This window comes from Plecotus auritus (genome assembly GCF_963455305.1).
Source record: "Plecotus auritus genome assembly, chromosome: 1".
Taxonomy (NCBI): domain Eukaryota; kingdom Metazoa; phylum Chordata; class Mammalia; order Chiroptera; family Vespertilionidae; genus Plecotus; species Plecotus auritus.
The window spans coordinates 34304928-34318083 of record NC_137770.1 but is presented as its reverse complement, the minus strand read 5'-3'; the positions used below and the strand labels follow the sequence as shown (position 1 = coordinate 34318083).

Here is a 13156-nt window from a genome sequence, read left to right as displayed (position 1 = left end):
GTGAAACATTGGTTGCCTCCTGTAAGCACCCCAACTGGGACCGACCTCGAAATCTGGGCATGTGCCCTAATGAGGAATTGAACTGGTGACCTTTTGGTTCACTGGACGACACTCAACCAACTGAGCCACAGTGGCCAGGGCTGATGTTATTTTTATAGGTGGCAAAATTGTCAAGGCCATAATCTCAGGCTGAAGAGTCATACTGCTTGTGTTCTAATCTCACCAAGTCCTCTGCAACCTTAGGAAGGTTATATAATATTGTGTGCCTCTGTTTTATCTGAAAAATGGGTCTTGAAACATTACCTACTTTGTAGGGTTTTATAGGATTAAATGATAAAATTATATACATATTTACATGCATACATATGTGTCTATAATGCACACAGACATTTGCTTAGACTAGAGCAGCTGTGGGCAAACTACGGCCCGCGGGCTGGATCTGGCTGTTATATCTGGTTCTCTTGGTCTCCCCTGCGCTCCTTTACTTTGAATTTATATTAGTTCACACAAACACTCCATCCATGCTTTTGTTCCGGCCCTCCGGTCCAGTTTAAGAACCCATTGTGGCCCTCGAGTCAAAAAGTTTGCCCACCCCTGGACTAGAGCCTGGCCCATTGATAGTAAGGCAATAAAACAAATTATGCCTTCCCTCCAATTACATTTCCAAGCTTTTGTTTATGCTGCTGTGTACCTTTCCCCAGTTATTCACAGATACGTATACAGATTACTGAAATGCCTTTCTTTCCCTTTGCTTTTTTTCTACACCTTCATTAAGGCTTCACTTAAATCCGACATCTTTCCTAAAACCTGTTATTGTACAATTTGTGCTCTTTTCTTCCTAAACTCTTCCTGAACTTTATTCAATATAGTTTAGTACTTAATTTTCTCAGATTGTTTCTTGGTTTAAAATTTAATCCCTTATCTGTAATTAGCTCTATTGTATACCATCCTTCTTTATCCTCTACCTTAATGCTCTGTGCAGTATTAGGAATATTATAGGTGTTCAATACATTCTGATACTCTTGATTTATAAACATGAGAGAATCCTTTCATTACATTTCAGGCTTCTTAAAAAGCTAGCCTGTAGCTCTCATATTAAAACCATGTACATACATTCAACGAGATAAGACATAGAAATAGGTACAAGGAAATATCTATACTAATAAAAGGGTAATATGCTAATTAGACCAGGAGACCCTCCTGATGTCCTTCCGGACAAAGCCATGGTGGGGGGGGTGCCGAGGCAGAGGCGGTTAGGGGCAATCAGACCAGGAGGGGAGGGCAATTGGGGGTGATCAGGCCAGTGGGGGGGAGGCAGTTGGGGGCAAGCAGGCCGATGGGGGGGCAGTTGGGGGCGATCAGGCCAGCGGGGGGGGGGCAGTTGGCGATCAGGCCAGCAGGGGGGGCAATTGGGGGCCATCAGGCCAGCAGGGGGGGGCAGTTGGTGGCGAGCAGGCCGGCAGGCAGAGTGGTTAGGCAGGTAGGTGAGCAGTTAGGAGCCAGCGGTCCCAGATTGTGAGAGGGATGTCCAACTGCCAGTTTAGGCCCGATCCCCCCCCCCCCCCCCGCACGAATTTTGTGCACCGGGCCACTAGAGTATATATATATATATTTAAAGGTCCTTTGAGATCCAGAGGTAATTGTTAGTAGTTCAAAGACCAGCACGCTGAATTAAGTCTGATGTTGGGCTTTGCTGTAGACTTACTGAGGCTATGCAAATCATCCTCAGGGGCCTCCTTGGTAATGCAAGTCTGATACTAATTAGAGAGTGATTATTTGCCTTACAGACAGGGTCAATTCCAAAATTCCTTTAAAGTTACTTTACCCACTTTATATGCTTATTTATAGACCCTTAAATTATCATTTGACTACAGTTAGAGCAAAGGAACATCCAGCAAAACTTTTTCCAATTTAAGAGGTTTAGCTATGAAGGAAAAGTATTTCTAAAACCTTATTTGCCAGTGAGAAATTTACTGAAATAGCTTTCAAACTTCAAAACTTCTTATGTCAAATTTTCTGAAGGTGTAGATATTTTTACACTTAAAAATGTCGAATTTCATGTCAAAAAAGCATTTGCGGGGAGTTTTAATTCATTACTTTATTTTGAAGAAAAGTGCTGCTGAAAGTTATCGTATACTTCAGGAAGCTTATGGTGAACATGCTCCATCTCAAGATACTTGTGAATGCTGGTTTAAATGCTTAAAAAGTGATGGTTTCAATGTGAAAGAATGTCCAAGTCAGCCAAAAAAGTTTGAAGATCAACAATTACAAGCATTATTGGATGAAGAAGTGTGTCAAACTAAAAAACAACTTGCAGAAAGATTAGACGTTATTCAGTAACAATTTCCGATCATTTACAAGCAATGGGAAAGATTTTAAAGGAAGGAAAATGGGTGCCACATCAACAATGAAAGAAATGGAAAACCGAAAAGTCATCAGTAAAATGTTGCTTCATCGGCACGAAAGAAAGTCTTTTTTGCATCGAATTGCGACTGGCGATGAAAAGTGGATTTATTTTGAGAATCCCAAACACACAAAATCATGGGTTGGTCCAGGTCAACCATCAACATCGACTGCGAGGCCAAATCGCTTTGGAAAGAAGACAATGCTTTGCGTTTGTTGGGATCAGGAAGGTGTGGTGTATTATGAGCTTCTAAAACCAGGTGAAACCATTAATACTGATTGCTACCGAAAACAAATAATCCATTTGAACCACACTTTGATGGTAAAACGACTAGAATGGGCCAGAAGACCCGGCAAAGAATTTTGCTTCATGATGACGCACCATCACACACTTAAAACCAGTCAAAGACACATTAAAAGATCTTGCCTAGGAAGTATTAACCTACCCGTTGTATTCAGCAGACCTTGCTCCTTCAGATTACCACTTGTTCTGATCAATGGTGCACACACTTTCTGAGCAGCACTTCAAAACGTGCAAAGAAGTGGAAAATTGGGTCTCTGAATGGTTTGCCTCAAAACAAGAAACGTTCTATTGGGACAGTATCCATAGATTACCTGAAAGATGGGGGAAATGTGTAGCTAGTGATAGACATCACTTTGAATAAAGCACTTTTGATGTTTCTCTTGAAATTATCGTGTTTTCTTGGATTACAAAATCCACATTATTAACCGGTACAGCTGGTACACAGTATAATTTAGGAAACATGTCTACTGGATAAGGCTAGATCAGGGGTGGGCAAACTTTTTGACTCGAGGGCCACAATGGGTTCTTAAACTAGACCGGAGGGCCGGAACAAAAGCATAGATGGAGTGTTTGTGTGAACTAATATAAATTCAAAGTAAAGGAGCGGAGGGGAGAGCAAGAGAACCCTCCGCTCTTTCAGCTCCGCGGGCCAGATCCGGCCCACGGGCTGTAGTTTGCCCATGGCTGGGCTAGATGCAAATATATGGATAAAATCATATTACAGCCCAGCTGGTGTGGATCAGTGGTTGAGGGTTGACCCATGAACCAAGAGGTCACCAGTTTAATTCCCAGTCAGGCACATAACCTGGCTCAATTCCCTGGAGGGGGCGTGCAGAAAGCAGCCAATTGATGTTTCTGTCTCATTGATGTTTCTATCTCTCCCTCTCCCTTCTGCTCTTTCTAAAAATAACATATTTTTTAAAAATCATATTGCAGATACAGTTCAGATGGGGGTAGTCACAGGTGCAAGAGCACCTGGGTAATAAGCCCTGTGTTAAGGACTCATGCGACGTTCTTGTGTTCTTCGAGAAGGGCGCACTGCGTAGTACCAAGGACTGTGTAGTAACTACTGTACAGTGGTGGTTAGTACTCATCTGGGTGGTCAGGAATCCTAGTACCTACCTTACCACTTAACTATACCCTTTGATACATTATATAACAGACATAGATCTTTGCCCTTCTATGAAATAAGAATTTTGGATTAGACTAGATCTCTTTAAGCTATAAAAGTCTATGAATATCTAAATTGCCTAATGTGCTTGGTGGTTTTTTAATTTAGAGTGAGCTGGTAAGCTTTTTCAGACTAAATTTTTAAAAATTCAGTATACAGCCCTAACCTGTTTGGCTCAGTGGATAGAGCGTCGGCCTGCAGACTGAAAGGTCCCATGTTTGATTCCGGTCAAGGGCATGTACCTTAGTTGCAGGCACATCCCCAGTAGGAGATGTGCAGGAGGCAGCTAATCGATGTTTCTCTCTCATTGATGTTTCTAACTCTCTATCCCTCTCCCTTCCTCTCTGTAAAAAATCAATAAAATATAATATATATATATATATATATATATATATATATATATATATATTTTAAAAAATTCAGTATACAATTTTTGCATCACCTAACTCCTTATTCTTCCTGGAGAACTGCGTGCACACTGTGTGTCCTAGCCTTTAAATCTCATTTGAAGTTTCTGTTCTCAGACCTAAGCCCCTGGCTTCTAGCTGTAATACATTTGTTCTACCAGCGATGCAGCTAGTAACAAACAAAAGCCACCACCAGTTTCAGTTATAAAATCAAGAACAACTGACCTTGGCTGGGAAGCTCAGTTGGTTAGAGCATCGTCCTGATCAGCCAAGGTTACAGGTTTGATCTCTGGTCAGGGCACATGCAAGAAACAAGGAATGCATAAATATGTGGAACAAAAATCTCTTATCTCTCTTTCTTTCTCCCTCTCCCCCCTTCCTCTGTCTCTAAAATCAATTTTCAAAAACAATTGAAATATAGCAATTTTTTTCTTTAAAACTGTTTATAAGCTTTACTATAACAAAGTTCACTAAGTTTTTTTGGTAGCATTAAGGATATCAAAAACTTGAAAAGAGAGCAAACTTCTTTTGAAATTTGAGTGAAAGTTATTAATAAAAGTAAATGAATATAAAGATTTAATGCAAAAATTATTCTCAAGATAAGCTAAAAGTCTCAGGAATTTAGATCCCTCACCCTGGACTGCCCCCCCCACCCCCCTTTTTGGTGTTAGCCTTCTTAAAGCTTTTCTGAATGAGGTGTAACAAGAACAGAGTTGTTGGTGCTAATGTGTGAATGATTGCTCTTAAGTCAGTCTACCTAAAATTATTTTTACTCAGAACTTGGACATTTGCATAATGACGCTGATCAAACTACAGTTCTAGGTCAGCCTCAAAGTTGTAGCATTACATTAATTTTAGACACAGTCAGTACTTGTTCAGCTTCTAGCTCTATGAGGGGAGGATTGAAAAAGAGAGACTTCGAGGCAGTGGGATTCACACCCAGGCCTATCTGATCTAAAGCCCTTCTGTAATCCACAGCACAATGCCTTGTTCTACAGAGTGGGCACTTTACTGAATACATGTTAAGTGAAGTCACTAACCTAGAAAAATTCAAAATTCACCTGCATGTTATATCCTTGAGATTACAGAATACCTGTGCTATGCTGATTTTCAGTAAATACTTGTTGAATTAATATGTTGACATTAACGTGCTATCGATGCTCTTTGTTTTAGTGTTTTGTTTGTGTTAACACAGAATGTATACATTTTCACGAATTTAATTGATTGTAACTATAGCTACAGATGTGCCTTTCACCTTGGTCTTCTATGTTGTTGCTTTAATTTTGGTTGCCATAAAATTGTTTTTCATTTAATTAGAAGGGTCTTTGGAACCTTTAAGCTTTTCATGTTATTATATCAAGCACAGGATATTTAAAACCTGAAAGTTTTTACAGATTAACTGCTGGCTTTCATACTGCTAGACTCCTATTTGGAAGGAAGCTAAGCTTACCTACATAAGCATCACAACCACACAGCTGCCACTGTTGTCACTTCCATTAATTATTACATGCCAAGTACACATTGTACACATTGCTTCTATGAATTCTCATGTTTGATGTATTATTTGAATTATTATTTATCCCCACTTTGACAGTTCAGGAAACTTGGGGTCAATGAGAATAAACAAGTTATTCAAGGCAGCAAATTCTAGATTAGAGCTCAGATCTGTCTGATCCAAAGCCTGTGCTCTTCACTGTACCATACTGTCCTCAGCAACATTTGTCTCTGCTTCCACACCGGGCATTCATTATCCTCTGAACAACTTTGTTTCATTTTAAACAACTCATTACTAGAAAAAATTTTGAGATAGTATCTATCCCTCTGCCTCTTTCTCTTTGATTTATTATTCATTAAAGGTTTCTCAGAATCCTACATAAAATAGGCTTGGGATGGGGGGGGAGGTCAAACTTTTCTCATTTTCTTCTACAGTTTTCATTCATAAATATAGTTTTTAAAGATCACATGACTGAATTTTAGAGTGTGGATTTATCTTGGTTTACTAACAACTCCCTTATCAGGCATTTGAAATTATAAATAACACATTAATGAAAATCTTGTGCATTAATTGCTTTTTGTATTTAGGTACATACTGAATGTGATTCCTCACAGTTTGGGCACAGATATCTGACTCAGAAAAGATTGAAATATTGTACCTACTTGAAATACTTGATCTAGTTTATAGAAAAGGTACAGTGATTGCAATTTCAAGAAGGCAGTAGTTCTCATGAGCCATCTTCATTTCACCAGTGCATGTCAACAGTACTATTTCATGCGCATCCCTAACCGTGCAACTCTATCTGTAGGCAGGAAAAGGAAGGCTGGATGAGTCTTTAAGTAGTAGGGAAAAGGGAAGGATCCACATGTGATCTGTGATGAACAGATAAAAAACAAGTGAAGTAAGTAAAGTCAGATACTGTCTTAATTACCATAAGATTTGAAGGGTTTGGGGACTGAAGAGTGAACATGTTATTTCTGTAGTTATTGTTAAATGTTCTTTTTATGTTCAAATTGCCTAGGAACTTGTGTTTTTTTGTTGTTTTTTTTTTTTTTTTCAGTAGAAAACAGATTCTGAAGTTTTATGTATACAGATTAAAAATTGAGACTAAAATTTGATTTTACTTTAGCTTTGTAATATAATAGGACTTCTGGTGCTTTTAATATTTTTCTTTACTTTTTTTTTTTTTTTTTTTTATCAAAGTCAACTCCCTACATTACAAATACTTAGTTTTGCCTGAACATCAAGCTATGAGATGGGAGGTTGATGTTCGATTCCCAGTCAGGGCACATGCCTGGGTTGCGGGCTCAATCCCCCGGAGGTGAATGTGCAGGGGGAGGCCTATATCGATAATTCTCTCATCATTGATGTTTCTGTCTCTCTCTCCCTCTCCCTTCCTCTCTGAAATCAATAAAAATGTATTTTAAAAAAATACTTACAGTGTCACCCAGCCATCCTGGCTCCGTGGTTGAGCGTCGACTTATGAACCATGGGTTCTTTCTATTCCGTCAGGGCACATGCCTGGGTTGCAGGCTTGATCCCCAAAAGGAACGTGCAGGAGCCAGCTGATCAATGATTCTTTCATCACTGATGTTTCTATCTCTCTCTCCCTCTCCCTTTCTCTCTCTGAAATCAATAAAAACATTTTAAAAAGGGGAATTATTATTTAAAAAAATACAGTATCTACCATATGTTGTTAAGTGGAAAAAAACTAGTTGCAGAAAGTAATGTATATAGTATGATCCCAATTAGGTTCAAAAAACAAATATACAACAAAAGCAAAACTATGTGTGGCACATGGTAGATACTCAGATCTTTTGATTTTGTATGTACCCATAGAAACTGAAGATACAGTCCAGAGAGTTTGGAGAGGTTACCTCTGGGAAGAGGTATGCAGTCTAAAGTGTGTTTTTATTCGATATACTTTTATGTTTGAATTATTTGCAGTGCGCATGCGTTAAACAATCAAAAAATTTACAATTTATGGATAGACACCTCTTTTCAAATAGGTCCATTTCTTCTTATACCCTACAGTGCATATCAAGCAATAAAAGAAAGCTATTTTATTTTACTTTTTAATCCTCATCTGAAGGTATTTTTTCCGTTGATTGTTTTGTTTTTTAGAGAAAGAATAGAAGGGAGGGAGGAGGAGCACAGAGAGAGAGAGAAAGAGGTGAGAGAGGCACATTGATGGGTTGAATCAACCCAGGCTGCAATCAAGCCTGCAACGGAGGTGAACAGGCCTTTGATCAGGAATCGAACCCACGACCCTTTCCTCTGTGGGCCAACGCTCCAACCACTGAGAAAACCAGCCAGGGCAAAAAGACAGCTATTCTGACTCTACAGAATTACTGATTCTCCAGTAATCAAGAAAAAAGCAGTGATCAAACCTTTTTGCTCAGTGTCATTTCCATGTAACTTAATAAGTTTTTTGAAATAGAATTTTTCTAAGGAAATTTTCAAACATACAAAAATTGAATTATACCTGTCTCCCAACTTCAGTAGTTAGCAGTACATGACCAATCTCGTATCATCTCTAGTCCCACAGCCAACCCACTGTATTTACTTTCAAGCATATTTTAGATATATAATTTCATCTATAAAATATCAGTATGTATATCTAAAAGATAGGACTCATTTTTAACACAACTAAAATGTCCTTATCACATTTAAAAATGAGCAATAATTCCTTTATATCCACCATCTAATAAGTTTTTAATATTTTGCAGTTTAGTTACTAATTTTCAACTTAAGTTGCTATTTTATTTACTTTCATTGTTTATATCCTTTAAGTACTTTTAAACTCATGTCTTTTTTCCTTTCAAATTTAGTATACATTTTCACTTGTAGAGTTGTAATGAAACCAAAATGATGGTTTTTGCTTGACTTTGCTTGTATTTCTTAAAATCAAAATGAGAAGCTTGAATAAATGGCTGAGTATTTTTCATTTTCAAATTTAAAACATGACTCAGATATATATTATTGAATTTTGCTACATTAGAATGGAAGACTTGATTCATACCTTGACTGTAATAGCAAAGTGACACAAGTCACAAATCATGATCAGATTTATTCTTTTGTTCAAGTGCTTTTGTGATATCTTGTCTGACTGTAATATTTTTGTTTTATATAGGTCGCTAATTAATAGAAGATGGCAAAGCCCAGCCACAGCAGCTACGTCCTTCAGCAGCTAAACAACCAAAGGGAATGGGGTTTTCTCTGTGACTGTTGTATTGCAATTGATGACATTTACTTTCAAGCACACAAAGCCGTTCTAGCTGCTTGTAGCTCCTATTTTAGGATGTTTTTCATGAACCATCAGCATAGCACTGCACAGCTGAATCTCAGCAACATGAAAATTAGTGCTGAGTGTTTTGATCTCATTTTGCAATTTATGTATTTAGGAAAAATAATGACAGCTCCCTCCAGTTTTGAGCAGTTTAAAGTGGCCATGAATTACCTACAGCTGTACAATGTTCCTGACTGCTTAGAAGACATACAGGATGCAGATTGTTCAAGTTCAAAATGTTCATCATCTGCTTCTAGCAAACAGAACAGCAAAATGATATTTGGGGTGAGAATGTATGAAGATACTGTGGCTAGAAATGGCAGTGAAGCCAATAGGTGGTGTGCAGAGCCAAGTTCAACAGTAAATACACCACATAACAGAGAGCCTGATGAAGAGTCTTTACAGTTAGGTAATTTTCCTGAACCACTATTTGATGTGTGTAAAAAAAGTTCTGTGTCCAAATTATCTACTCCAAAAGAACGTGTGTCACGACGCTTTGGACGAAGTTTTACCTGTGATAGTTGTGGATTTGGCTTTAGCTGTGAAAAATTATTAGATGAGCATGTGCTAACCTGTACTAACAGACATTCATATCAAAACACGAGATCCTATCACAGAATAGTAGATGTTAGAGATGGAAAAGAGAGTAATATCAAAGCTGAATTTGGTGAAAAGGATTCTTCTAAGACATATTCTACACAGACAGACAAATACAGAGGAGACACAAGCCAGCCTGCTGATGATTCGACTTCAACCACTGGAAGCAGAAAGAGTAGCACAGTGGAGTCTGAACTAGTCAGTGAAGAAAAAAGCAGAGCTGCCGAGAGAAAAAGAATCGTTATCAAGATGGAGCCAGAAGATATTCCTACAGATGAACTGAAAGATTTTAACATTATTAAAGTTACTGATAAAGATTGTAATGAATCCACTGACAACGATGAATTAGAAGATGAACCTGAAGAGCCATTTTACAGATACTATGTTGAAGAAGATGTCAGTATTAAAAAAAGTGGTAGGAAAACTCTAAAACCTCGAATGTCAATGAATGCTGATGAAAGAGGTGGTTTAGAAAATACGCGACCCCCTAACAACAGCAGTCCAATCCAAGAAGATACTGAAAATGCATCTTGTGAACTGTGTGGACTCACAATAACTGAGGAGGACCTGTCATCTCATTATTTAGCCAAGCACATTGAAAATATCTGTGCATGTGGTAAATGTGGACAAATACTTGTGAAGGGTAGACAACTTCAGGAACATGCTCAAAGATGTGGAGAACCCCAAGATCTGACAATGAATGGGTTAGGAAATACTGAGGAGAAAATGGACATGGAAGAGAATCCTGATGAGCAGTCTGAAATAAGAGATATGTTTGTTGAAATGTTGGATGATTTTAGGGACAGTCATTTCCAGATAAACAGTATCCAAAAAAAGCAGTTATTTAAACATTCTGCCTGTCCTTTTCGATGCCCTAATTGTGGCCAGCGTTTTGAAACTGAAAATCTAGTGGTTGAACATATGTCTGGCTGCCTAGACCAAGATATGTTTAAGAGTGCCATCATGGAAGAAAATGAAAGAGATCACAGACGAAAGCATTTTTGTAATCTGTGTGGAAAAGGATTTTATCAGCGGTGTCACCTAAGAGAACACTATACTGTTCATACTAAAGAAAAACAGTTTGTGTGTCAGACATGTGGGAAGCAGTTTTTAAGAGAACGTCAGTTGCGACTGCACAATGATATGCACAAAGGCATGGCCAGGTATGTCTGTTCCATTTGTGATCAAGGAAACTTCAGAAAGCATGACCATGTACGGCATATGATTTCTCATTTATCTGCTGGTGAGACTATATGCCAGGTCTGCTTTCAGATATTCCCAAATAATGAACAGTTGGAACAGCACATGGATGTTCATCTGTATACATGTGGAATATGTGGAGCAAAATTCAATTTGAGGAAAGATATGAGATCACATTATAATGCCAAGCATTTAAAAAGAACATAAATCATTTTCTGTGTTCTAATGTTTAGTTCATAGCAGAAAAAACACCAAAGCAAAGGATGTGAGCTATTTAGAAATTGATTTCTTAAGATTAATTGTTGGAAAAAAATTTCAAGGCCCTTTTACCTTAAATATTTTTGTTTAGGATCTTAAGTATCTACATTTTAGGTGTTATTAAATGTTTGTTTTTGTTTTTTCTCAATAGAATTCTTTGTTTTTAGTTTGTTTTAGCTATAATTAAAAATTTCTTTTAAATGTAGACTACAAGTGGTTGTTACCCCTTTAATGACTATTAAACTTTAGTTTTTTATTAATAAGGTGATGACTTCACTATTTCTATGTGGGTTTTTTTTTGTTGTTTTTTTTTTAAGGTTATCCTGTGAAATTTTAAACCCAACATCATTGGCCATTCCTATTTAAATTTTAAAAAGTAATTAGTTATTTGAAGCTATCCTATTCACTTTTAGCTTTTTTTAGCTTTTCTTTTTGGTAAGTTAAACAGTGATTTAGCCATTGTTTCTTCCCCTTCTTATCAGTGAAATTCATATTCTTCTATTAGGCAGGTTAGGTGCACGGAATCTAACCTTGAAGGTTGACATGGGCTCAGACTTGGCCCCAAAAGATTGATAGACCTAAGAAAATTCCTATAAATGAATATTTTCCTATAATTGATAAAATATTATCATTTAATAATCACATTTAAAACTTATATTAAGTGTAAAACCCAATGACTTTACTCCATTTGAGAAATTTGTGAGGATAAGTCATTTTGTTTTGTGATATTAAATTTAACTATGATAGTTAATTAAAAAGACATATCTTGTATTCATTTAAAATAATTTAAAATATTCTGATTTCTAAAGTGTGTTAGTTTATCAGTTATTTTTGTTTATATAAATAGATTTTAATAGTTCTATAGGAATATGACATCTAAAGAAAAATGATTTTTCACCTTTAAAAGTACGTACTTTTGGAACTTTGAGATTTGAGAAAGCTGCCATGTGTATCGATAAAATAAATAAAATTAAAAAATCAATTACAAATCTGGTTGTTCTATAAAAGTAGAGTGTGCAAAAAACTGTCTTGTGTTTCATACTATTAAGATTTGGAGAAAATGTGCTTTGGCAAATTGCAGTTTATCACCATGCTTTATTATTTTTTTTCTGTAAAGGACTACAAACTTTGAGGACTATAAAATAATCACAGAGCATATAAATGAAAATAGTTTATCATTTTTTAAAGTAGTATTACTGTTAGGTATTGCTAACACAGGGTCTACATGAATTACATGTGAATTAAAACACTGGCTAACTGACCTGCCAATAAACATAACTATTGAATAGAATGCCTTTTAATGTGAATTACTTGCATTATAATACCATTATCATAATGAATGGGATTTGAAATAACTCCTATATTAAAAAGTATAATTTTGTGAGTATAAATAGTATTGCTCTTTTTTTACATCAGATTTTTAAGATATGCAAGTCATATTTTTGTATACAACTTGCATTAAAGAACAAGTTGCCAGGAGAATTGAGAGATCTATTGACTAACACAGACTCAGTTGACAGAAGTATTAGAGACACAGTGTGAGTCAGATTTGTGGGGAGACGTTGAGGTGTTGATAGGAATAGAACAGGAGCCATGCAATATTAAAATAATGGGAAGTAGAGATGGGGAAAATACACAAAAAGATAAATGAGAAATCAAAGATTTTTTTTTTTTAAAGCTACATAGAAAAAGTGATTCATCTTAGTCTTGGATACGGTAGTTTAGCAAGTAATTAAATCTGAAATGCAACTTAAAATGAAATATGCCATATACATTACTGATAGGAACCTGATAAAAGTTCTGTAACAAACTCAGAGATAATCAGAGAATAGTGTAGAGAGATAAGGTAAACTTAAAACAAATTTCTAAACTGTATAGTATCATAGTAAACATAATTTTCTCTGGGACCACTGTTACCCATGACCCTCATCAAAATCTATTGCAATGGCTTTTCCATCATAAAAGAACGGGGTTCTTTCTAAATACTACCACTACTACCAATCCATTTCCTAATGGATTGTCTATTGTATTA

At 36.7% G+C, this 13156-nt stretch overlaps 2 protein-coding genes across 4 annotated transcripts in view; both read left to right on the top strand.

The window, feature by feature from the left end:
* Positions 1-13156, top strand: part of HSPA2 (heat shock protein family A (Hsp70) member 2) — a 38576-nt gene that overhangs the window by 8803 nt on the left and 16617 nt on the right. The gene's annotated exons all lie outside the window — the stretch shown is intronic.
* The window catches only part of ZBTB1 (zinc finger and BTB domain containing 1), a 30573-nt gene that overhangs the window by 9375 nt on the left and 8042 nt on the right, over positions 1-13156 (top strand). For 2 of the 3 annotated variants that reach the window (XM_080655760.1, XM_080655759.1), the window contains exon 2: positions 8914-12407. In XM_080655760.1, coding sequence (XP_080511886.1) covers positions 8932-11073 — 2142 coding nt within the window. In that variant the 5' untranslated portion in view covers positions 8914-8931 and the 3' untranslated portion in view covers positions 11074-12407. Of the gene's footprint in view, positions 1-8913; positions 12408-13156 lie in introns of those variants that run through there. The other variant, XM_080655761.1, reaches the window with a different exon arrangement.